Source organism: Polypterus senegalus, chromosome 13 (genome assembly GCF_016835505.1).
Source record: "Polypterus senegalus isolate Bchr_013 chromosome 13, ASM1683550v1, whole genome shotgun sequence".
Taxonomy (NCBI): domain Eukaryota; kingdom Metazoa; phylum Chordata; class Cladistia; order Polypteriformes; family Polypteridae; genus Polypterus; species Polypterus senegalus.
In genome coordinates, this window is record NC_053166.1 from 43,395,737 (window position 1) to 43,422,403 (window position 26,667).

Sequence of the window (26,667 nt, forward strand, 5' to 3'; positions counted from 1 at the left end):
TTTGTTAAACTGCATCAAAATTTAATACAGCTCCTACAACAGCTTTTTCAATTCAGTAGGTTTGCCTGGCTAAACTATGAAACTGAGCTAAAAAATATTTTTGCACTTGTTTTGTGTAATTTATTTAAAAAATCAAAACTAGTTTGTATTAGTATAAAAACTGAATGACAACATTCCACTGGAAGCAAATATGTCAGTAGCTTCTAAAAAATGAAAGATTAACACCTCATTTATGCCAAGGAAAATATATCAGAAGCCATTAATGATGCACTAGTGCAGCAGAGCAAATATTATTAGTTTTAGAATACTTTTAATATTTTTAGACATTTTGATATTTACATTAGCTATATAATGCCAATTTCTACCAAAGATGATACAGTAACATTCAAAAACAATGTCAAATATTATTTTCTCTTTCCTCATCAATGTAACATTTTGTGTATATGTCAGTGTATACATAGGCCAGCCTTCGACCTGACCAGTTAGTGAGTAATACATTACATTACAGCTAAAAAGTATTTATTTTCTTTTATTTTACAAAAAAAAACTGCAAAGATTGGTTCTCTTCATTAGTGTGCACAAGTTGACTCCTAAAATATTAGCAATGTAATGCAAATTTTTAGCTTTTCTTTTTTTTTAAAATGTAATTAAAATAATTTGGGATGATAAAAACTAACAAAGCATTTAGGAATTCCACTTGACACAGTTGGTCAGTGTATGTATCTGAAATGTTTCACCTTAAAGTTAAAACACAAATACACATACACACACATACAGTTGTGTGAAAAACTATTTGCCCCCTTCCTGATTTCTTATTCTTTTGCATGTTTGTCACACAAAATGTTTCTGATCATTAAACACATTTAACCATTAGTCAAATATAACACAAGTAAACACAAAATGCAGTTTTTAAATGATGGTTTTTATTATTTAGAGAGAAAAAAAATCCAAACCTACATGTCACAAATCACTTAAATAGGAGCTGCCTGACACAGAGTAGCAGACCAAAAGCAACTCAAAAGCTAGACATCATGCCAAGATCCAAAGAAATTCAGGAACAAATGAAAACAGAAGTAATTGAGATCTATCAGTCTGGTAAAGGTTATAAAGCCATTTCTAAAGCTTTGGGACTCCAGCGAACCACAGTGAGAGCCATTATCCACAAATGGCAAAAACATGGAACAATGGTGAACCTTCCCAGGAGTGGCCGGCCGACCAAAATTACCCCAAGAGCGCAGAGACGACTCATCCGAGAGGTCACAAAAGACCACAGGACAACGTCTAAAGAACTGCAGGCCTCACTTGCCTCAATTAAGGTCAGTGTTCACGACTCCACCATAAGAAAGAGACTGGGCAAAAACGGCCTGCATGGCAGATTTCCAAGATGCAAACCACTGTTAAGCAAAAAGAACATTAGGGCTCGTCTCAATTTTGCTAAGAAACATCTCAATGATTGCCAAGACTTTTGGGAAAATACCTTGTGGACTGATGAGACAAAAGTTGAACTTTTTGGAAGGCAAATGTCCCGTTACATCTGGCGTAAAAGGAACACAGCATTTCAGAAAAGAACATCATACCAACAGTAAAATATGGCGGTGGTAGTGTGATGGTCTGGGGTTGTTTTGCTGCTTCAGGACCTGGAAGGCTTGCTGCGATAGATGGAACCATGAATTCTACTGTCTACCAAAAAATCCTGAAGGAGAATGTCCGGCCATCTGTTCGTCAACTCAAGCTGAAGTGATCTTGGGTGCTGCAACAGGACAATGGCCCAAAACACACAAGCAAATCCACCTCTGAATGGCTGAAGAAAAACAAAATGAAGACTTTGGAGTGGCCTAGTCAAAAGTCCTGACCTGAATCCAATTGAGATGCTATGGCATGACCTTAAAAAGGCGGTTCATGCTAGAAAACCCTTGAATAAAGCTGAATTACAACAATTCTGCAAAGATGAGTGGGCCAAAATTCCTCCAGAGCACTGTAAAAGACTCACTGCAAGTTATCGCAAACGCTTGATTGCAGTTATTGCTGCTAAGGGTGGCCCAACCAGTTATTAGGTTCAGGGGGCAAATACTTTTTCACACAGGGCCACGTAGGTTTGGATTTTTTTTTCTCCCTAAATAATAAAACCATCATTTAAAAACTGCATTTTGTGTTTACTTGTGTTATATTTGACTAATGGTTAAATGTGTTTGATGATCAGAAACATTTTGTGTGACAAACATGCAAAAGAATAAGAAATCAGGAAGGGGGCAAATAGTTTTTCACACCAATGTACATACACAAACACTGTATTTTCTTTAAAGTTCATAATGTTTTCTGAAATGCTCAGCTAAATTAAGAAGTAATTCCTAGTAGAGAGGAACCTTTACTGAATTTATCCGAGTTAGGTCGGTCATGCCATGAGAAATTCAACCTGACAGTCTTCACTGTATCTGAATGGAAACAACAGTACCCTTGAAAACCCCAGTAATTGTATTCTAATTGTTCATAAAGAAGATACCACTTATACTAATATGCATTACTTATTTCCATACATCAGGGATGACTAACCCACATTGGTTACAGCCCATACAGTCTCTTAATATTAAGTCAATTCTTGGGGTTACTGAATACCTTACTTAATTAGACAGTTAATCTGGTTCTGTCTAACTATACTTCTCTTTGAAATACAGAGGGATGTTTACTGCTGCCATAACTTTTAGTGTAACTTATTTTCTTCAATAAATGTAACGTTTATCAGTGGTGTAGTGATTTGTATCATTACTTTGAATATGCAGAAATCTGTATTCTAAGCTCAATTTTGTCACTTTCCATGTTAATGCTGATGGAAACTCGCTTTTCTTCTTGTACCAATTAAATCACTTTCTAAAATAAGATCTTTTTTTGCATCTCAAATATCACCCTTCTGTTCGTTTGTTACAATGATCATGAAAATACTGCATATCTATAAAATATATTTTAGATTTGAAGGTATGGAAATACTGTCTTTTCTTGTCTGTTACTCATTATAATTCATTTTGATAGCCAAAAACAAAATTAAAATGCTGCTGCCAATAAACTGTCCATGTACTATATCTTGCTTACTAATTTTAATTTCAGAAAATGATCTTAAAATGCTGCAGAAAATATCTTTTAAAAACTTGCCAAGGTTAAAGAGACTTGATAGCTAGACAATAGATTCCCTGAGGAAACAGTTTAGCTGGGCCTCTCTAAGTTCATGCTGTTGCATAAGCAAGACTCTTGTCAGAAAAAGAATTATGCACTAGACTTTAGTAGCCTTTTGAGGAATGTACTTAAAATGCAAAATTTGCAGTAAAATCTTTTTCCCTTTTACCAAGGATAAGATTCTTTTTTAAAGCATTAACTCTCTCTTGTTCTATCAAGAAATAAGACTGAATGAAATAATATGGCACTTTTGCAAATGTTCTGCATTTGGTATTATATTTTTTGGCACTTTGTACATCAAATAGGGGAATGGTCTATGGCTTTGTGATTTCTTAAAACAGATTCTTAAGATATTTGCAATGTAAACACTGCAACAAAGGTACCTTAACTTCAGTGTGGGAATACAGTTTATCACAGTACAATAGGTGAGGACAGTGTGTTTCAAAAAGACTAAAGCTTTCAATTATTTTCTGAACATCTATATTGTTTTATTTTAGCATATTATACACAAAACCTTTTATAGATTCTTTTAAAATAATTTTAAAATGTGAAAATACCCCATTTCCACAAAAACAGAAAAAACACGATCAAACGAATTCTAAAAACAATCCATGCATGAACTTTTAGAAATAAAGTCTTCCACAAGATTACAATGGACAAATTTATGTACAGTGTGCATAGACCTGCAACCAGTGCTATGCCACATAAAAATAATAAAGCTTACGTGTAAAAATGTGCAAGTGAGCTACAAAAAATTTATATTTAACAGAACAATGGTATTACTGTGTAAAGTAAGAATTTACTTATATTTTTCTATGAACTCTTAATGATTGATAAATGTATTAGTTAAGTGAACAAACTAAGAATTATAAATTAATAAAACTAGCAACTATTTCCATGTGTGATTGAAAAACATTAATTGTGCATACTGATTTTTCATATATTTACACAGAACCTAAAAATATGATTCACCTGTTAACAGACAGCAACAGTTGGTCTGTGCATGCTTTTATCTTGTTCTGGGCATCCATATGTGTCATGCTTTCTGTATTAACACCATTAATTGCAAGGATGATATCACCAGGACATAGGTCAGCTTGAGCGGCTTTGCTTCCAGGAGTTATCTGTAAAAACAAAGACAAGTTTGACTTTTACCATAATAGCCAAACATTAATCCCTTAGTTTTTAAAATTTACTACTGTCAGGCAGAATGTCACATAATGTATAGCATACACAGTCAACTAGTACTAGAACAACATGTCTTTTGTTTCGCATTATTAATAAACAGCTCACAAGGTTAGCAAGAGCTAGTAAAGATGTGTCTTCTTAAATCTGTTCACAAAACAAATTATGTAAATACAACAACACAATTGACAAAGGCAAACAGAAGATTTCTTTTTGAACCAAAAGTACATCCTAAAAAACAGCTGTTAAAGCAAACTGTTAAAATCTCTATTTTTAATTCTGTCACAAAAGGTAAGAATGTTGTATACTTAACACCTTTTTTTCTAATAGTTGTACATTTATATAAACAATATGAGTAGTAGCGATCCATAATGAAATTAACATTTATCATTTTAAGCAGACACAAATATTAGGAGAACACGTATTGGTATAAGCAACAAATTTCAAGAGAGTCTAAATTAAAGAATAACAGAATTTTCAATATAGGCCTGGTTATTTTTTTTCTGTGATACACTATGTCATATTTGATGTATTTAATGATAACCAAAGAGGTACCAGCATACAGTACTGTATTCATGTTTAATTCTCAATAACAAAAAACAAAATCTATTTCATTAGAAAACTTCAACCTATCCCCATATAAACATATTATTATGGCACTGGCAAGTTTGCAACAGCCAGGGATGAGTCACCAATAACATAAACTGGCATTCCATCATGCAAATGAGCAGGTTCAAGGACAGCAGCACGTGCGCCTATAAAAACGGCAAGCCCAAAATTGCAAACAGAATTCTATCTAGTGTGGCAGAAGCAAGCAGTCCTTTTAAGGATAGCAAGACAGATAAAAGAGCCATATAAAGACCAAAAGTATTCGTTCTGGCAGCTGATGCCAGCCCTACAACATAAACAAATTTTCTACAATTAATTGTGAATCTGAAACGTCCGGGTAAAAGCAAACATTTTGCTAACAACACAGTCAAATTACAACAATGTAAAAAATGCAACTCAGATTACAACAGCAGAAATTATACAAACAAGAGGAGAGCACTCTGACCATCAATCTTGCTTGGTTAGGTAATAACCCTGGGAGCATTACTACTTGATAAAGAATCATTTGGCGTACATGTAATAAAATGTTATTGTTGATATTATAATTATAAATGAGCATGCCTTTCAAACACAACTTTTTACATGACACAGTTGGACACAGTAACATATAATCATGCAGTCTTCGTGCAGGTAAAAATTCATCAAGTTACAGATTTTTCTCAGTTTATATTTTTTACATATTAATATTATTCTGTATGTTGGCTAGTCATACCATGAATAGAGATTGATTACAGCATTTACATCATGATGGCTTAGTTGTTAACTGCTGCTTTCCTGCACCAGAAGACTAGGTTTGAATCCCAATACAGCCAATGTTTGTGTGTAGTTTTCACCAGTTTACAATAGGCTTTCCTCCTATTGCTCAATAATATGCACACTAGTATGAATGGCAACTTCAAACTGGTTTCAAATGGGTGTGTAAATGATGTCTGCTGTAGATCAGCAACCCACTCAGGGCTGATTCCTGTATTGCATCCAATGCTGTCAGAATATCCCTGGCTCCCCCAATCCTACAACTGAATTCAGTTCAGACAATGGACGGATATAATTTCCACTAATCAATGTTGTGGGTTATTAAAAAAGTAAACCAAAATAATTTCATATGAATTAAACAAAAATTCTGAAAAAAAATGAAAAAACTATTTAAAATAATTTATACCAATAAATATTGTTTTAAAATGGAACTTTATATTAAAAGAAATGCTCATTTTCAAGATTGCAATGCCTTGGAAAAGTCCCTTAACTGATTCTCTAATTTTACTAAACAATAAATTCTACTCTGAAATTTTGATCTCTGTACAGTTTTATTAACGTGATATTGTTTTATGTATGAAAAAAATCTTACAAAGAAAACAAGGAAACCTTAAATATTTTTCATTTATCTCAGCCTGATTTTATTTAAAGAACTATAAAATAAAAACAATAGCAATAATTAATCAATTTATTTGAATAAATATAAGTTCTGAGGGCATTAAGATAAATGTCATTTTACTTTCTTCTAAAACACTGTAAATTAGCATGTATTGATACATACAGTATGCTAAAATTATAATCTATATATATAATTCACTAAGGCAAGACAACCATGGAAAGCACGCTGGAAGGGACATGGATTCACTAAGCCGCCGACAAGTGAGACACCTATGGCGCAAGCAGGAAGGAGCCACGCCCACCAACTCCTAGACCATTGGATACGGCGACAACTCACAGAGCCACGCCCACCAACTCAGACGCGATGACACAGAAAAACCGGCGTCATTTATATTCGTTTGTCGTAGAGGTCACATGCAGCTCCGACTCACGTTGACTGTTCATAGAGGCATGTTTCTTGTGGAGGTTAATCGCCATATGCAGCGTGTAAAGCGGTTTGCGAGGGGTATCCCATGGGATCCTTAAAACATTTCTTTACAACTGAGGTTAAAACACAATGAACTGAGCAGTCTTTAAAAAATGAGTTTTCGGTTATGACGCACGACCGCGTGCACTATAGCAAACTGTTTTACACGCTACATACAACAATTCGCATCTGCAACAAACATGCAAGTCTTCTTAGATGCTCCTGCACTTTGTACACACCCCCCTCCCACCTCACTACCACCGTGGTCGGGTGTCTTGGTGGATTATATATAGAAAGGCAGCCAAAACTGCACAGAGTAATGAAAAGTCTACGTGCGTCACAGGTGCATCTGGACTGTGCAAAGACAACAACGACTCAAGTGACGAGTTGGAGGTGAGCACATGAGCAGGCAGTGTATACTGAACGAGAAATCAGCAGACTAGCATGAGCGCCGCACGGACGATTGTGTGTTGGTTCGTTCCGTGCATTGTTACAATGTTGCTTTTCTTGCTGATTTATTACATTACCGATTTTTCAAATGTTAATTTTCTCCCTGTGCTTAAAAATTATTAAAAAACCGGCCTGATTATGGGGCGTATGGTACGCCGCGGGTTGGTTAGTAAGTTATAATTGTATTTTAACTAAACATCTACAGTAATGCCTAATTTACTAGCTTTATGATATCTTAATAGATACGTTTAAATTTTTAAATTTCTGAAGCATTTCTTTTATACTACAATAAAACTGGAAAGTCACCAATGTAAGGTTTTTCAGTCACTCAAGATACTATATGTGCTATTCTGATATATGATCATTTGAAAAAGTTGCCAAGTTGTGCAGCATTACCATTCAAGTGTGTAGATGCAATATCAGTGTATTAGATTGTATGAACTAACTATAGTTACATAAAACACAAACAGACAAGAGTTAACTCTATTGATATAGCACAAACAAAATCAAATTACACAGTTTCACTGGCTTTTTCAAATTCAAAGCAGTACAGTACAAAAAAACACGTATTCAGCATTTTTTTTAATGGAGACTTACAGTAAGTTAATGGAGACTTACAGCAAGTTCACCTAAACCTAATTCTGAAAGCAAACAGTAGCTGGGCAGAGAAAGGACACAATGCAGTTTTTTCATGTGTTGTAAAGACAGGATTTCAATGTATTTATTTTGTACCACTTCATCCATTTTGTTAATGTCCTTTATCCAGTGCAAGGTAAAATGAGCATGGAACCTTTCCTCACAGTAATGGACAAAAAGCAGGTTATCAGTCCTATATGAAACAACTGTCATTAACTCTATTACATTGACAATCAATTTAACTTTGGACTGTGGTAAGAATACTCACACATCCTGAACATAGGGGGAGCATGTTAATTTCAAGTAAAATCTGCTTTACAATTATTAAATTAAGATTTTTGAGAAGAGATCATTTTCAGTCACCAATATTACTATCTTGATTACTTTTTTACATACAAATGGCTACTGGAACTCATGATAATTCCAAATCTGACACTCTGTGCACTGCATTAAGCAAAAGCAAATAGCGAATAACAAATTATTAGAAATATCAGTTTTCTTATCAAAACATTTTTTTCAGTAATCCACTTTCAATTTGTATCTAATGTTTATAAGCTTCATTTAAACAACTGCATATTTTTTAACATTTATTTTAAATTTATTGCCTATAATTGCAGCTGAAAAACCACAGGCTTTTGATCAAGAAAAGCACAGTCACTCAATCAAGATACTTTTGTCAAAAACTGTTTTTCCTTCTGGTAATTTCAGCTGCTCTGAATTTCCATGAACAATAGTTTTTTTTTGTATAAATACCAAACTATTTTCATTTTTTGCAAAAAAAATTAAATCCAGACAACAGTTTTACCCCCGAGGAAAAAAAGAACAATAATATGGAACGATTAAAAACTACTGAAATTTCTAATTTTAATAATGAGATTTTTTTGGAATTCATCCAGTAAGGACATACAAGACTTCTTCCACTATAGGCAGTCTGCCTAAAGCATAATATATGCCATGGAGGACTTTTGTACAGAAACAAAGATAAAACTGAGGTCAGGGCTTGTATGAATAGACCAAAATGAGTCACACTTCCGGCTGTCTTGCTGCAGCAACAATAATTTATACATAAATTATACATTTGACTTGAACAAGCTGCACCAGATGCTATCCATAACAATAAAATTAACTTCAACAAAAATAACTGACCAAATATTTGTGTTGATCCATAAAGTTAATACGTAAAACTTCTTGGTGTCCTCACCAAGCCTACACCACGGACTGTAGATATTTTGGTGATTCTTATAAGTGACATGTATAGCAATCGCTTTTCTTTTGGTTTTAGGGAAATTAATATAAAGTGGCTTACTGAGGCTGTAAATAAGAGTAACCCTTAATCTGGTAGTTGGGTTTCCTGCTGCTGATGCCCTTGTTGGCACTGTGCAAATTGTTATGCAATTATGAACATGGCTGTGCATGTATCAGTCTGCACCAAAAAAGAAATGCTGTATAAGTTTTCTGGGTAGACAGTTTTCCTTTATTATGAGTGGCCTAGTGGACAAGGTAGTTTATTGTGGATAGAATTACCACATCTCTAGATAGTTAGAATTATTCAATCAAGAAACGTCAGACTGGGAGAAGAAAGGGAGTAAACATCAAACTCACCAATACAGTACATCTGGTAGCAGCCTTTTACTTTGGACAATATATTGTATATCTCTGTTTGCCCAGAAATATGAACTTATATAATTAAGATTAATCATTGAATGATTCTGAGGCTAAGGATCTGTGCTGGTATCTTGAAGGTTGCCAGTTCAAATCCCATTACTGCTGGAAGAGATTCTACTCCATTGTGCCCTTGAGCATGGCCCTTAGCCTGAAAATCGCTCCAGGGGAGCTGGATAATTGCTGATTGTGCATCTGACCTCCAAAGGTCATGTGAAAAGTCAATTTCCCCACAGGAATTAATATAGTGCACCAAATACCAACAACCTTCTCCCAATCTGCTTAAACCAATTTAGGCTCTGCTTGGTCCTAAGCCTATCCCAGGAGCATTAGCTACAAGGAACGAACCTACATATAATGGATAACGGATAAAACCTTCACTGCCGGTGTGCTTTTCTCTTCCTAGGGGTATTCTCTGGAAACTTTGGAATTCCTGTATTATAAAAATGTGCAAATTAGTTTTATTATAAAAATGTGCAAATTAGTTTAACTGTCAACTATAAATTAGCCTGATGTGAATTAATGTGGGTGTGGATGAATGAGTGCTCTCACTGATACCTTGGCCAGGTTTGGATACAACCTTTCACTCCATGTTGCTATGACAGGCTCAGATTCATTGATATTGATTAAGCAGGCAACAGGATGGATGGATAAACGGATGGACAATCTGTATATAGGCACTTTAACTGTCCAGTTCTGGGGGACAGCTTTGATAACATAATGTGTTTTCAAGTGGAACTCTTTAGCTGTTAAAGTACAGGACCACACATAATAAGAGGTAAAAAAGCACACAGCATGACATTCGCACAAAAAATTCTTCAAGTGCGAAGAGTTTAAATCTGAAGTGCAGATATAAAAAAACAGATGACTATTTATGAAAACAGGAAATTGAATCCCTGTGACTAACATGATATGGTTCTTCCATTCCACTCCACTAAGCCAGACATTGGAATGTTAAAGATTTTTACAACTGTACAGCCTATTGCAATGGTGTGCCACTGTTTGCACCCTAAGTTAAATTGCTTTAAAATCACAGTACATTGACTAAAATCAGCTTTATAGTAGGACATGCAAATTTTGCTTACTATTAAAAAAATTAAAAAATATAAATAACTATGACTATGTTTTTATTTGATAAACATTGAGTTCAAATACAATGAGGAGTCTGCTTTTTTACATTATGTTTGAGATGTGAAACGGAAGTTTCAAAGCAATATTTATTTTATTTACAACCATAACAAACCATTCTGTGATATGTCTTCTGAAATGTCTCTTTGTTCACCGAGCCTAGTCTGTCTGATACTTTGCACAGATTATATTCATCTCCATCAAACAGTTAATCAGTGGTCTGATTCTGACTATAAGACCACAAGTGGCTGAATATTTTTTGGTTGTGGCTCATTCTTGATATATTGCAAAATGTGATATTTAACATCCCCAGCAGATCTGCTGTTCCTGATACAATTGCTACACTGGGTACTTGGCATTTTCCAAGTCCTAAAGATGTGTAAATCAGGTTGTTATCTACAAATTAAACTGATGTGAATGAATATGGTGGTGTATGAATATGTGTGCTTCGTTTGAAGCTACTTTAACACCTAATACTTCCCATTCTCTTCTTGGATGCACTTAAGCACAAAATTAGCTGATACCTACTTAACAGTTTTAAATAACATTGTCTGCCTACGTGATGCTAACACTGATCAATCAGTAAATTATGTGATTTAGAATCTCTGTGTTTAAATATTTATACTTTTATGGATTGTACATTATCATAATGTATGTGCAAATACTGCATGTAATCAGATTTATACTCTCTGCTTAGATTAAAGGCCTGTGATCTGGAGCTGGACAACCGTAAGCTTAAACTCATGGCACATGTCTTTTTGCTTTAAATTTATAGCAGGACTGATTCCAAAGGTCAGGAATAGGCTTTTTGCCAGTCTATTAAATCTGGCATACAGAGAACTTCATAAAAATATGTGACTTTTCTGCATTTGTTTATGGCTCACAGTACTTCCCTAATACTTTTATTACCACTATTACAAACAGGGATTTGAAACATTTTCACTGACACTGTTTTACATTTCACTCGTCATTTATGACAAACTCTCCTCCTTAATTGTATATCACTTTTAAATAATCTACTCCTAGTACTACTACTTATAATAATGTTTATTCATTTTAGTATCTTTCCTTATGATGTTGAATTTTTATATAGAAGGTAGAAAGATGCTCAAATTTTAACATTAGAAATAGGTAGCTAATAAAAACACAAAAAACTTTTTATTGGTTCACACTGAAATTTATGATGCAGCTAGTGGTTTTTCACATACACATACACATGGCACGTGATTACAGAGGTTGTTTTGTTTCTCTTGTACTTAACTTCTGATTTAGAAATGGCAGCTTCTGCTTTTTTGTAAGGTCTTTCTATTAAAGAAAATTAACTGAATTATAACAGTGGTAGCACAGCAGGCCTTTAGTTGGCTAGGTGGTTTAGGAGCAATTCTGTAGGCAATCATTACTTGGACAGAAGCTTGGGTCTGATCAGCCCCAGCTAGGTTACCTGGGTGTGGGTGTCTGATGGTGAAAGATATAAAACACCATATGACCCCAGGTGACATCAGTAGTGATGTGTCTAAATGTATCATCAAATGTATGCTTTTAAATATTTTTAGTTAATCAAAATAAATTGACTTAATGATTTATTTTATTTCATATTTTCTAATTTAGTACTCAGGTGGTACATAATTTACATAATGTCTGTTACTGCTTTACAAGTACACCACCATGATGCCATGCCACAGCTTGCTCAGGTCAGCCCATGACAAATTTTCACCCACTCTGTTGCATTCATAACAGCCCCACATGAATGGAAAGAAGGGTTATATTGATGAACTTAGCATAATATTGTCACCTAAAGCTTCTAGAAACATTCTTTAAAGTTGGACATTAGTGAAGTGAGACAGGTTTACTGGACAATACAGGCAAGGCTTGTAATCTAGTCTGAATTATAGACTAAAAGGAAAAACTGCAGTGAAGATAAATAAATTCTAAAAATATGGAATGCTTAGACAAGGCTAGAAGACAGAGTGTGAGTAGCCTAAGTAATACAACTGAAACACAAGGTGATATCCAGTAATATAATATATATATATATATCTCTATTATAAAAAAAATCTTGGGACGAGACGAGACTTTTTTTCCTGCGATGAAACATGATCTTTTGAAGAGAGACACTTTCACATCCCGTAAGATGGTCAAGTCACATCATACTTACAGCCTTTGGAAGCAAGTCCTGTGAGATGATGACTTTTGCAAGTCATACCCTACTTACAACCATTTTCAAACAAGGCCACGGTCATCTAACCTCTCAGTTGTTGGAATGCTTTTGGCAGACACACTTCCTGTGCTCTCTTTGTGCCAAGAGACAAAGTAGAACGTCATAAAGAATTTAAAAACGTTGGTGCGATACACATGCAGTGCAGGTTTGAGATAATGGAAGTAGGAAAATTCGAAAGACTCAAAAAATGATAGTAAAGATCGCATTAGCGTAAACAAATGGAAAATATTACTCAGTGAAATAACAGAACAGCGAAAAGAGATTGAATAGTGTCTAAGGGTGTCTAGGGGAGAACAGAAACAAGCCAGTGAGACAAAAGGACAGCTGCTGTACAGGCTTTTAAACGTTCAAAGCGCCGCATGAGATGCAGATCACATGGCACAGCAGCGGCAGCAATTCAGCAGCTGTTCGAGCAAAGAGGAGGTAAAAAAAACTGTATTTGTTTCCCATTGTATCACAGTTTAAGAGGGGTTTCGGAGGAGCGACTGTGTCTCCTTGGGGTGCACAACGGCGTTTAGCGCTGGTTGGCAAGCGAAGCGAGCAGGGGGCAAGGAATTACACCTTTAATTAATTTCTTCCTTTCAGTATGGACAGTAAAATAATCTGTCAAGTTAACATTACTAACCAGGTAAAAATTATGAGTCTTATATAATCAATGGTAGGTCCAGGTACTGCACACAATACTACCAGGAAAGGCATTTTCAATAAAGGATGCACTGATTGAGGGTAGGATAATTTCAAAATATTCAGCAGTGGGCTATCTCAAAGAGTATAAATAAACTATACTTGAAACAAAGTGTAGCTACTAAACTTAATCACAAAGCAAAAAACATGACCACATGAGACCTCTTGATGCTCCAGCTAGATAAGTTGGTTTTGTACTCGCTGGGCTAGCATTTTGTTTGTTTCTTTAAAAATTTCACTATGTTTTTTATTCATACAGCTTATTCATTGTGAGAGTTCAAATACACAGTGATATTGCCTTTCTCAAATGCTTTGTTGTAAGCTTTTTATCCTCCCCTAAACCTGATCTTGCAATTTCAGATTTATACTGAATTCTTCAAAGAACTGCTGACAATCAGTGCTATTCATTTTCGTATTATTCTGATTTAAAGTAGTGTTCACTTTTATGCACATTGAAGGATGTGTTTACTGTAAAAGTTATAACATAAAATAAAGGGTTATACATAGAATGGCAACCCATTGGACATCAGCAGAACAAGTTATGCTTGAAGGTTTTTACAGTGTTCATATTACAATGAAAAACATCACAAATATATATTTTTTCACAGAACTGAAAGCATTGAAATTTTAGTATATACTTCTTGCCTTATGTTTTTTATTCCTAATAGCCTTTAATTGTAACTTTATCTACAATTTAGTTAGCAAAGACTGCTATTTCACAGAAAAAATAATTTACATACTGTATTTTGTTGTTTATTAAATTTGCATGCATTAAAAAACTAATACTGCTTTCTTATACAATCTGTCTCCACAGTGGTCTGTCAACAAAGACGATGTGCAGTAGAGGCTGCGTAGCAGGACAAATATCACATTACTCGATTATAAGGTATAAGCTGTCGGGATCTGACAAGTTACACAATTATTTCATTTTTTATATGTGCGTGTTTAACTGTTGACATTGCGGTTACTGCAAGTAATGCTGTTGGGTAAAAAATCAGCTAAAATGTACTCCCCTGTGATCTTTCCTCTGGGAGGCGATTCCCTTTTAATATAAAATATTGCTTATCAAATTCAAAATATGGAAGAGATGGCACAGTTTTCTTAAATAACCACTACTTATTCCCTAGCAATGGAAAAGGAAAAAAATTAACATAGACAAGTAGATGGATGGACATTTCCAAACTCAGTGTAAAACATCTGTAATTGTGATTCATTTTAAAAACTACAGTAGCTAATATATTTATTTGTATAAAACATGTAACTAATCATCAAATTTAAGGACTGATTAAATAAATGTTTACATGATTGCTTCTCAAAAAAACGCACTAAAACAAGAAGGAATTTAAGAATGTAAACACTAAAACAAGAAGGAATTTAAGAATGTAAACAGGGCAACATTGGTTTAAACACTATGAATAAAAAGTTATGTTTCAACAATACAGAGAGATTAAAGTAATCCAACTAAACAAAGAAAACTGAAGAAAAGTCTTTTCAAGATCTTCTGTAAATGTCATTCTACAAAAATGCCTATTCTAACTGAGGAAAAGATAGGACACCCTCACATGTATTCCCTCTTAAATTGGCTCAGATCTCACACAGGTATATCACACCAGGTGCACATAATTAGTAGATCGTTACTCTGCATGTTGAATGAGGCTTGCCCTATTTAAACCTCAGACATTTAGTTTGGTGTGCTCCTGACTGTTGAAGTGAGAGTGAGCACCATGGTGAGAACAAAAGAGCTGTCAGAGGACTTCAGAAAAGATTGTAGCAGCCTATGAGTCTGGGAAGGGATTTAAAAGATCTCAAAAGATTTTGAAATCAGCCATTCCACTGTCCGGAAGATAGTCTACAAGTGGAGGGCTTTCAAAACAACTGCCAACATGCCCAGGACTGGTCGCCCCATTGCTAAAAGAGGTCTCCAAAACCCTAAAGTGTCATCTCGAGAACTACAGCAGGCTCTGGCTACTGTTGATGTAGAAGTACATGCCTCTACAATCAGAAAGAGACTGTACAAGTTTAACTTGCATGGGAGGTGTGCAAGAAACATCGAGGCCAGACTGACATTTGCCAGAGATAAAGTTGACAAAGACCAGGACTTCTGGAATAATGTTCTTTGGACAGATGAGTCCAAAACCAAACACAGCATTCCAAGAAAAGAACCTCATACCAACTGTGGTATCCTGGACCATGCAACATGCCAGGATCAGTAATGAGGCTACTGTTCTCTAATATACATGTATACAGTGTATATATATATATTTCATTGTAACACACATGCATGTGGGGGTTGACTGGATGCACCAATGATCTTTCTCCATCCCCTACAGATCACCAGAAGGCAAACCGTTCTAACCCATATCTTGGTTTTTCCACAAACTCCACTTCCTCCTCTCTCATCACTTACTTCAACCTCTAAACACACACCTCTTTCTCCATCCTCTTTATAAAAGCCCAGCAGATCCCTCTCCCTGACACTCCCATATTGGACACAGTGTCGAAAGACTATTCTTTGTGTTTATTACTATTTTTCCCAAGTTTCTAATTTCAAGTTCTCTTTTATAATAAATATAAGCAATCTAGATAAAAATATAAAAAACAAACTGGTTATGCCTGCAGATGATGCCATACCAAGTAAAATGGCGGACACTTTAGAAGCAGCCCAAACATTGCAGAGGGACAAAATAAAAGCCTACACAGATAGCAAATTAAATTTAACTTAGGTAATAAAGCATATGCAGATTTCAATACACAATGGGAGGTTTGAAATTTGAAAAATTCATGTAATCAGAAGGTTCTAGTAGTCATAGTGGACTTGTCACTGTGTATATCCAGACAGTGAATAGAAACCACTTAGAAGGTTAATAAGACGTTAGGTTATATAACAATGCTAATCAAAATAAAACATTTACTAGCATACCTTAAACCAATCACATTTGATACTCCACTACAATAAAACTCAATACAATAAAAGACAAAAAACTTGAAAAGAAATTGGTTTCTTTTATCATGCACAATGTTAGCTTTAATGACTGGGTTAATTCAAAATATTAAAATAGGTACTTTTATAAAGAATGTGTCAGGGTTTTAATATAATATAAACATGGATACTTGAAAACTTACAAATACATACATAAAAAATGAATATTAAATGTTTTTATCCAATAAACTCCACAAGCATACAGTATTTATTTTAAAAAAAATGTCTTTAACTAAATATGAATATCAATGCTATCCCTCCAATTTTGTGACAATGTAGAGGTTTCTAATACAAAATCATTTTTGAGCACAGCAGCTTACACTGGAGGGAAAACTAAATGTTCTTATAATTTTTCATTACTGAATTAGCTAAGCCACTAATAATATACCCAATCAGCCCAGAATAAACTGAAAATACAACCAAACAAACTACATATAAACTCAATATCACAAATACAGTATATGATGAAAAATAAAGTTGTGATGATAATAATAATTATTAATAATTATAAATATTACAAAAAAAAAATCCTGGGAGGGAGACTAGGGAGATTAGACGTGATTTTCTCGGAAGACAATTTGACACCCCGCGAAAGACACTTTAACATCACACGAGACAAGGCAGTGAGACAACATTTAAAACAAGTTCACGGACATCTAACCAAGCAGTTATTGGAATGCTTTTGGCAGACAGACATTATGTGCTCCCAGCTTTTAAAACAACAACAAGCGACAAGCAGAACATGCAGCTTGCCAGCAGCAGCAGCAGGAAGCCAGCAGATGACCTCCTTAACATGCGTTCAGCCACCTGTCCAAACACAACACAAGCGACAGAGACGCGAAGTGGCAAAAGGGCAGCTGCTGTATGGATTTTTAAATGATCGACGTGCAGCGAGACAAAAAGAATACACAGCTCGCCAGCAGCAGCAGCAGAAAGACAGCAGATGATCCATCTCCTTAGCGTGCATTCAGCCGCCCCCTTCACAACATGAGCAGTGTTATACGTCCTGCGAGAAAGAGATGCAACCATGCCCGGGGCCGTAAGTAAAGGACAAGTATTGTTTTTACAAAAGTATTAAAGAAAAAGTGAAAATAATGCATATGTAACAATTCCCTTGAAAATAACAATCACTTTAAATTGTATATCTGGTAAACCAAACCCGGGGGTGGGCAAGCGAAGTGAGAAGTAATAATAATAATACTAGTAATAATATACCTAACTAGAAACTTGTATGTAATATATATTAAAGGCCACACAGTTCAAGATCACATAAAGTGTTAATGTTAAAAATGTCTCATACAGTTAGGTCCATAAATATTTAGACAGAGACAACTTTTTTCTAATTTTGGTTCTGTACATTACCATAATAAATTTTAAATGAAACATCTCAGATGCAATTGAAGTGCAGACTTTCAGCTTTAATTCAGTGGGTTGAACAAAAAGATTGCATAAAAATGTGAGGGAACTAAAGTATTTTTTTTAACACAATCCCTTTATTTCAAGGGTTCAAAAGTAATTGGACAAATTAAATAACTGGAAATAAAATGTTCATTTCTAATACTTGGTTGAAAACCCTTTGCTGGCAATGACTGCCTGAAGTCTTGAACTCATGGACATCACCAGGTGCTGGGTTTCCATGCTCTGCCAGGCCTTTACTGCAGAGGCTTTCAGTTGCTGTTTGTTTGTGGGCCTTTCTGTCTGAAGTTTAGTCTTTAACAAGTGAAATGCCTGCTCAATTGGGTTAAGATCAGCTGACTGACTTGGCTATTCAAGAATTTTCCACTTCTTTGCTTTAATAAACTCCTGGGTTGCTTTGGCTGTATGTTTTGGGTCATTGTCCATCTGTATCATGAAACGCCGCCAAATCAATTTGACTGCATTTAGCTGGATTTGAGCAGACAGTATGTCTCTGAACACCTCAGAATTCATTTGGCTGCTTCTGTCCTGTGTCACATCAAAAATAAACACTAGTGTCCCAGTGCCACTGGCAGCCATGCACGCCCAAGCCTTCACACTGCCTCCACCGTATTTTACAGATGATGTGGTATGCTTTGGATAATGAGCTGTTCCATGCTTTCTCCATACTTTTTTCTTGCCATCATTCTGGTAGAGGTTGATCTTGATTTCATCTGTCCAAAGAATGTTTTTCCAGAACTGTGCTGGCTTTTTTAGATGTTCTTTAGCAAAGTCCAATCTAGCCTTTCTATTCTTGAAGCTTATGAGTGGCTTGCACCTTGCAGTGCCCCCTCTGTATTTACTTTCATGCAGTCTTCTCTTTATGGTAGACTTGGATATCTATACGCCTACCCCCTGGAGAGGGTTGTTCACTTGGTTGGCTGTTGTGAAGGGGTTTCTCTTCACCATGAAAATGATTCTGCGATCATCCACCACTGTTGTCTTCCGCGGACGTCCAGGTCTTTTTGCGTTGCTGAGTTCACCAGTGCTTGCTTGCTTTCTCAGGATGTACCAAACTCTAGATTTTGCCACTCGTAATATTGTAGCAATTTCTTGGATGAGTTTTTTTCTGTTTTCGTCTGTTCACAGCAAAATCTTCCACATGCAAGCACCACACCTCAAATCAACTCCAGGCCTTTTATCTGCTTAATTGATAATGACATAACGACAGACTTGCCCACACCTGCCCATGAAATAGCCTTTGAGTCAATTGTCCAATTACTTTTGAGCCCCTGAAATGAAGGGATTGTGTTAAAAAATGCTTTAGTTGCCTCACATTTTTATGCAATTGTTTTGTTCACCCCACTGAATTAAAGCTGAAAGTCAGCACTTCAACTGCATCTGAGTTGTTTCATTTAAAATTCATTGTGGTAATGTATAGAACCAAAATTAGAAAAAAGTTGTCTCTGTCCAAATATTTATAGGCCTAACTGTATAACAGTGAAACAATGTAATTATATGCAATGTAATGTAATTATAAACATCCATGAAAGTAAAGTTTTCCCATTTCTCCAGATATACAATGTAACAGATGGCTGGCAGCTCAACCCAGCCGGGATGCCTCTGAGGATGGGGGAAAGGCAGCTTTTTTAGGACTCTGCCTCCCCCAATACGCTAGATGGCAGCTTCCCTGTACTGCAGTGGTGCCCCAGATTCCCTTAGGGCACTATGGGACATGTAGTTTAATACCACAGCCTTGCTCGGTACCAGGGGTGCCGCCAGGGAACGCTGCAAGAGAGTCACGTCTTACCCATAGCCCGGAAGTACTATCAAGTCATGTGGACAGAAAAACAGAAGCACTTCTGGGTCAAGCACTATTTAAAGGACAGTTGGGAACCCAGCAAGCGAGCCAGAGTCGGGTGGAGGTGGACAAAGCTTACTGGGAGGTGTGGCGGAGATAGAGAAAGAGAATTGTGTTTATTGTATTTACTTGTATTAGTGGTGACTGTGCTGCTTCAAGGACACTGTTTAAGAAGAAGAGAATTAAAATATTTTATGGTGCTTTTACCTGGTGTCCTGAGTGTCTGTCTGTTGGGTTTAAAAGGGCCACCTAGCGTTCACAACAGAATATGATTTTGTTACTTTTAGGAATTATAATGTACGCATGTGGACAGGGAAGGTAATCAACTGCAAAATAATTACGTTTCCTGGTCTTAAACAAAGGTTTATATGAACTAATATGTTCTGGCAATTGAAAGAATGTGAGGTAGTGGCAACTTTGGCAAGCTGACCTGCCTGATACCTGATACCCAAGAGGGTATCTTATGGCAAAGTGATAGTCATACAAAGTGACCTGGTGAAAAAAGAAAAAAAAAAAAGATCAGGGACATCTGCTGAGTGTCAAGCAGATGTCGATGATATGACTAAGTAAACTACGATATAAAGAAGTGTAGTGCCATCTGCTGAGCATCACTTGTGGGATACAGAATGCAAGAATGACAAACACAGAGAAATGCATGCATCTAGCTGTCCTAGTTTTTCACTAGTTATAAGATAAGCATGTGGTACACCTTCAGCTGAAAGGTAATCAACTGGAAATAGTTACTGAGAGTAATTATTGACTAGTGAGTTGGTTTATTATATTATTGTATCTTTGCATGTAATAAAATTGGCTGCATTTCATACTAAACCAATGACAATATATGAATTACTTTACCAAGAAATGAATAACAATATTAAAATGTGAGGTAGTAAGACTAATAGTTACATCTATTCTGTCACACAAGAATCAAAAATTATGTCAACTACTCCAGATATCTGCTCATAGCTCAGAAAATGAATGGCAGAGGCATTTCTTGACACTTAGTTGACATCATCAAAGTCAAAGTCAAGTTAAAGTGAACTTTATTGTCATCTCAACCATATACAAGTATACAGATAGATTAAATTGCGAAGCTCAGGGTCCACAGTGTAACAACATGTTGTGCAAATAATAAAAATAGAATTTAAATTTAAAAATTTAAAAATTAAAACACAAACAAGACAAGACATTGTGCAAAGATAGGACAAAGAAGTAGCAGCAATATTGATGTGTAAGATATGTAATATAATAAATAAATAATTAAATAATAATAGATATAGATAATACAGAAATTATCAGTGTATGATAATAGTTGTTTAAGACGTGTGTAAACAATGACAGGTCAGAATGTTTCATAGCAGAAGAATATCAAGAGTGTCAAAATACTTAAAGGTCAGTATGAGATTTTCAGTTCTTTTCTACATGCACACTCATCTTTGTAGGACAGTGGTTTTCATGTATAAAAGTTCTGTTTTTAAAGGTGGCTGAGGCAGTGTGGAAGGTCTCAGGGGGCAGCCTGGTGTTAAGGAGTCTAACAGCTTGGGGGTAAAAACTCTCCTGCAGCCTGGCAGATTTGGCTTTGATGCTGCATCAGTGTCAGATGATGGGTAAATCACTTTAAAAACATGGATCCTAACTTTGCTGATAAGCCATGATGTGGTGGACACCTACAAACTTCTCCACACTAAAGATTGATGAGCTCAAAAACAATGGAAGCCAAATTACCACTGAAAGAAATGTTGAGGCAGCTTTGAATTGCTATTTTACATGGCTGGAGTAGAGTTTCTCCACAAGAGAATATTCATACTATGAGAACAGTGGCAAAAATGCATCTTTTCGAAAAGAGTAATTTGTAAAAAATTAACAAAGGTACAGAAATTAATATTCAGTATTGTTTATTTATATCTACAATATATTGAATTATAAGACTGATTTTCTCATTACTTTGGTAAGAATCATACTTCACAATAAATAAACTTGTCACATTTAAATGTCTTCTTTGCTATTACTATTTAAACAGCAGTTTCAACTGGCAAGTAGCCAACTTTTGGTGAAATAACACGGAGTCTTAGAGCAGAAGTTAAAACTTTGATGCTCTACATTACTAAAAATATGAATATAAAAGACAGCATAGTGGGCACTTGATTTTTTACAGACATTCAGATTTCATAGTTTAACAATTTAAAGAAAAATCCCAAAATCACACTATGTAAAAAAATGACATTATATATATACTGTGGTGGATGGCCAGAACCCCTTGCCCAGCCAGGAAACCCCAGTATTGGAAGGACCGGAGGAGAGACTGGGCATTACCTTCTCTAGGACACTAGAGGGCATGGGTTTGGAGCTTGAACTTTGGAAGTGCTGCCGGAAGCCAGTCAATGAGCACGTAGAGCACTTCTGGGTGCATTATAAAAGGGGACAGTAGCCACTACTCCAGAGGCTAGAGTTGGGTGGAAGAGGACGAAGTTAGCAGGAGAAGGAATGGCAGTGTGTAAAGGCAAAAGAAGAAAATAATCTGGGGTTCTTAATTGAAGAGCTGTGCTGTAAGGATGAGAAGGAGGGGGAAGCTGTTCTCACCCTAAAAAATAAAGGTTTGGTGCACCTGCAATTGTGTCTGTGCCTGTCTGTGTCAGGTAGGTTGGGTGGAAGGCCCCCTGGTGGTCCACAATACATACATACATATACACACATATATACATACAGTATATATACACACACACTTCGCTTGCATACCGCTCCCCCCTCCACAAACCCCGGGCGACAATACGCGCCAGCCATTTCGCATCTCTGCCGCTCGCGTTGTGAAGAGAGGGGCTCAACGCACGTTAAGGAGATGTGGTCACTCCTCCGAAACCCCCTCTTAAACGGTGATACAATGGGAAACAAATACATTTTTTACCTCCTCTTTGCTAGATCAGTTTCTGGCTTGCTGCTGCTGCCGTGCTGCATGATCTTCGTACATTTAAAAGCCTGTACAACAGCTGTCCATTTGTCTCACTGCCTTGTCTCGCAGGACCTTAAAGTGTCTCAGAGAATATCACATCTTGTCTCCTTCCAAGCTTTCTAAGATTTTTTTTTTATAACAGAGAGATATATCTACTCGATATATATATAAAATCCTAAGCCTAAAAGTGCAACACTTTTGTGCAACAATTTTATGTGACATTTTTATGTCACTTTTTGTCACGCTTTAAATCTGGCTTATTTTAAAACCTACATATATATGTTTGGTATCATTCTTTTCAGAATTATCGAACTTTAATGTGATGTTGTTAGATTTTCAGATTCTTATTCCATTTTTAAATTAAAAAACTAAAATATTAAGAAAGTCGTGGTTTTAAATAGGTGATTTAGTTAACTGAAGGTCTAGTTACGATGACCCATTGCACACCACTTTAGTTTTCACATGATTTTTCCTGTTATTTAATCATTTTTCATATTAATGTCATTTTTAAAACAAGTTTTTTTTATCTATAAGAATGTCAGTTAAAACTAATGGATCATTTATTTAGTCTCTTATAAATACTCATCGAGCATAGTGAACCTCAGTTTAACGGGAATACTCCAATTGGTAAGAAAATAAATATTTTATTCTCATTTCACGATTTTTACTCTGTTAAATAATAATTCATTTTTCTTTTATATATTTATACAAGGAGTTTGCTTGTTCTCTCCGTGTCTGTGTGGGTTTCCTCTGGGTACTCCTGTTTCCTCCCACAGTCCAAAAACATGCAGGTTAGGTGCATTGACGATCCTAAATTGTCCCTAGTGTGTGCTTGGTGGGTGTGTGTGTGTGCCCTGCGGTGGGCTGGCGCCCTGCCCGGGGTTTGTTTCCTGCCTTGCGCCCTGTGTTGGCTAGGATTGGCTCCATCAGACCCCCGTGACCCTGTAGTTAGGATATACAGTAGCAGGTTGGAAAATGGATGGATGGATATTTATACACGGCATGGTGGCGCAGTGGTAGCGCTGCTGCCTCGCAGTTAGAAGACCCGGGTTCGCTTCCCGGGTCCTCCCTGCGTGGAGTTTCCATGTTCTCCCCGTGTCTGCATGGGTTTCCTCCGGGCGCTCCGGTTTCCTCCCACAATGCAAAGACATGCAGGTTAGGTGGATTGGCGATTCTAAATTGTGCTTGGTGTGTGGGTGTGTTTGTGTGTGTCCTGCGGTGGGCTGGCACCCTGCACAGGATTGGTTCCTGCCTTGTGCCCTGTGTTGGCTGGGATTGGCTCCAGTAGACCCCTGTGACCCTGTATTCGGATTCAGCGGGTTAGAAAATGGATGGATGGATATTTATACAATTTTGTGATTTTTACTTATTATTATAAATAATAATTTTTCTTTTGTACATTTACAGATTTTACTAATATTCTGGCCGTAACTGGGAGTTGCTTGTCCCCTAGTATATATACTGTTTATATATACATACATATACACACATACACAAACAGTTCCCCCCACTACTATTGGCATCCCTTGTAAAAATTATTAAGAAGAGTTAGAAAAAAAATCACTACTGAAGCATCTTGCGCTTAAAAAAATGACAAACATCTGACTTTTAATTGAAACAAGTTCATTCAAAGAAAAACCCTAATCAAGAAATAAATATTTTTAACAAAAACACATGTACCGCAATTGTTGGCACCCTTGGAAATTAATGTGAAACAATGTAACTGAAGCATGTTTCCCATTTAAATTGGACATTGTTGGAGAACTGTAAGAAAAAATAAAATCCTGAAGTTATCAAGTCTCCAGAACCAACATCAGACAGCATCTCTATACCAACATATCATTTGGAAGGTATGCCAGAAAGAAGCCTTTTCTGTCAGTTACCCACAAACGTAAGCACCTGGGGCCTCATGCATAACGTTGTGCATAGAATTCGCACCATAACATGACGTAAGCACAAAAGCGGAAAAGTGCTTATGCACAAAAAAATCCAGGTGCATAAATCTGTGTGAACACCAGTTTCCACTTTCTTCCACTACAAAAATCCCGGTCAGCGTGAAACTTTACGCATGACCACGCGCCTACTGCCCCACCCCCAACTCCTCCGAGAATTACGCCTCTTTGAATATACAAATCAATATAAATATCCCTTAAGCTCAGTGTTCTGTGAAAAGGCAATGGCAACACCATGAGGGAAAATAGAATTTCAGCGAATACCAAGTGGAGGCAAGGAAAAACATACTAATTGTTGGTTTAAACAGTGGTATAAACAACAAAAGGAAGTTGATCGAGTGACATTGCATTTCAGAGAAACTCAAAAGCTCAAGTTCACCAAGTTGCACAGTACCCAAAATAAAAAAGAAGTCAGATATCAAAACCGTCGTGAAAAGGCAAGTCATACCCCACCGTCTGAGTGTCATATGAAAGCTTATTAGGGTACAAAGAAAAGAAAAAGGCACACAGTGGGGAAACAAGCACAAAATGTCAACTTTAATCTTGAAATTTCCACTTTAATCACGTAGCTTATTTTGTCATTAAAGTAGAACATCATAAACTTCATCTTAAAATTGTTTAATTTACTAGTTTCTCAAATCCCATCGTAACTAAGGTAGCACGTTAAATGCTTTGTTTTGTATTTTCTGCGTGCTCTGTGTGTGTGAATCACTACATGCTTCCAGGCTTTCTCTTCCTCCGACAGAACACAGAATTCATTACATTCGTGATATTACAGCTCTCTGAATAATTAATATACTGAGATGTATACGTGATATCATTTTCATGATGATAGGAGTTAAAGCATGTTATTAAACATGGGAACACGGTGGCACAGTGATTGTTCATGTCTCACGTAAGATGCTTGCTGCGCCATGCGCAACCTTCAATGAAATAATATATTGCAGCAGTACTGTCTCTTTCAAACGTACTAACCTCCAATTCCTGTCCTTACTTTTCTTTCTCCAAATACCCAATCGCCACACAATCAGCTCTGTAATAGACGTTAAGCCATCTGCAAGCTTAGAACGCCGATTCTTCAAAACATTTAGGGAACATTATAATATCTTTGTAGTACGTGTTAAATTATTCTATCCATCTATCCTTCCAGTGTCGTGTCAGCACCAGTAAGAATACAGCTTTCTTATTTATGGCCCCATCTTCACGAAATTTGGTAGGCGGCTTCCCTGCGCTAACCCGAAACCGATGTACGTACTTATTTCGGTGGTATGACGCCACTGTCGACCGCCATATTGAACTTTCCAACGGTCTTTGTTGCCCTCACTGACTCACTCACCACTAATTCTCCAACTTCCCATGTAGGTAGAAGGCTGAAATTTGGCAGGCTCATTCCTTACAGCTTATTTACAAAAGTTAAACAGGTTTCATTTCGAAATTCTACGCCTAACGGTCATAAATGAATCCTACTTATGTACATACAGTATATACTTAGATAGCCTGCAGCTCGGTCGCCGTGTGAGGCGGTGTGCGTCCCTCATCCCCACGCCTCCCACGTAATTGGCTGCCTGCCTATATAAGGCCGTCTGTCGCTCTGGTCTCTTCATTCCCTTCCTTGCTTCGCCACGGTATTCATGTCTCCCTACTGATAACTGCAGCCTTTTTATTTAATCCATGGCTTCTCCGCTATTTTGTTGTTCTTTTATTACGATTATAGCTATTGTGTAGGTATTTTAGACTTAGTTTACTGTTCAGGTACCCATTTCCTTTACCGTTCCAACCGTACCCCCATTAACAAGTCTATCGAAGTGATCACCATCGATCAAAGAACTGTCACTTACCGAGTGGTTTCCATGCCTGGAGATGCCGCCTGCCTTTTCCATTCTCTGTGTTACACATTGCGCGGCCATATCAGGCTCACTCTAGATATCCGGAGGAACATTGTGTCTTATGTATTGAAT

General features: G+C 36.4%; 1 protein-coding gene across 1 annotated transcript in view; it reads right to left on the minus strand.

Moving 5' to 3' along the window:
• The window catches only part of pdlim4 (PDZ and LIM domain 4), a 66,679-nt gene that overhangs the window by 29,411 nt on the left and 10,601 nt on the right, over positions 1–26,667 (minus strand). The window contains exon 2 of the mRNA XM_039775448.1: positions 4,138–4,289. Coding sequence (XP_039631382.1) covers positions 4,138–4,289 — 152 coding nt within the window. The remainder of the gene's footprint in view (positions 1–4,137; positions 4,290–26,667) is intronic.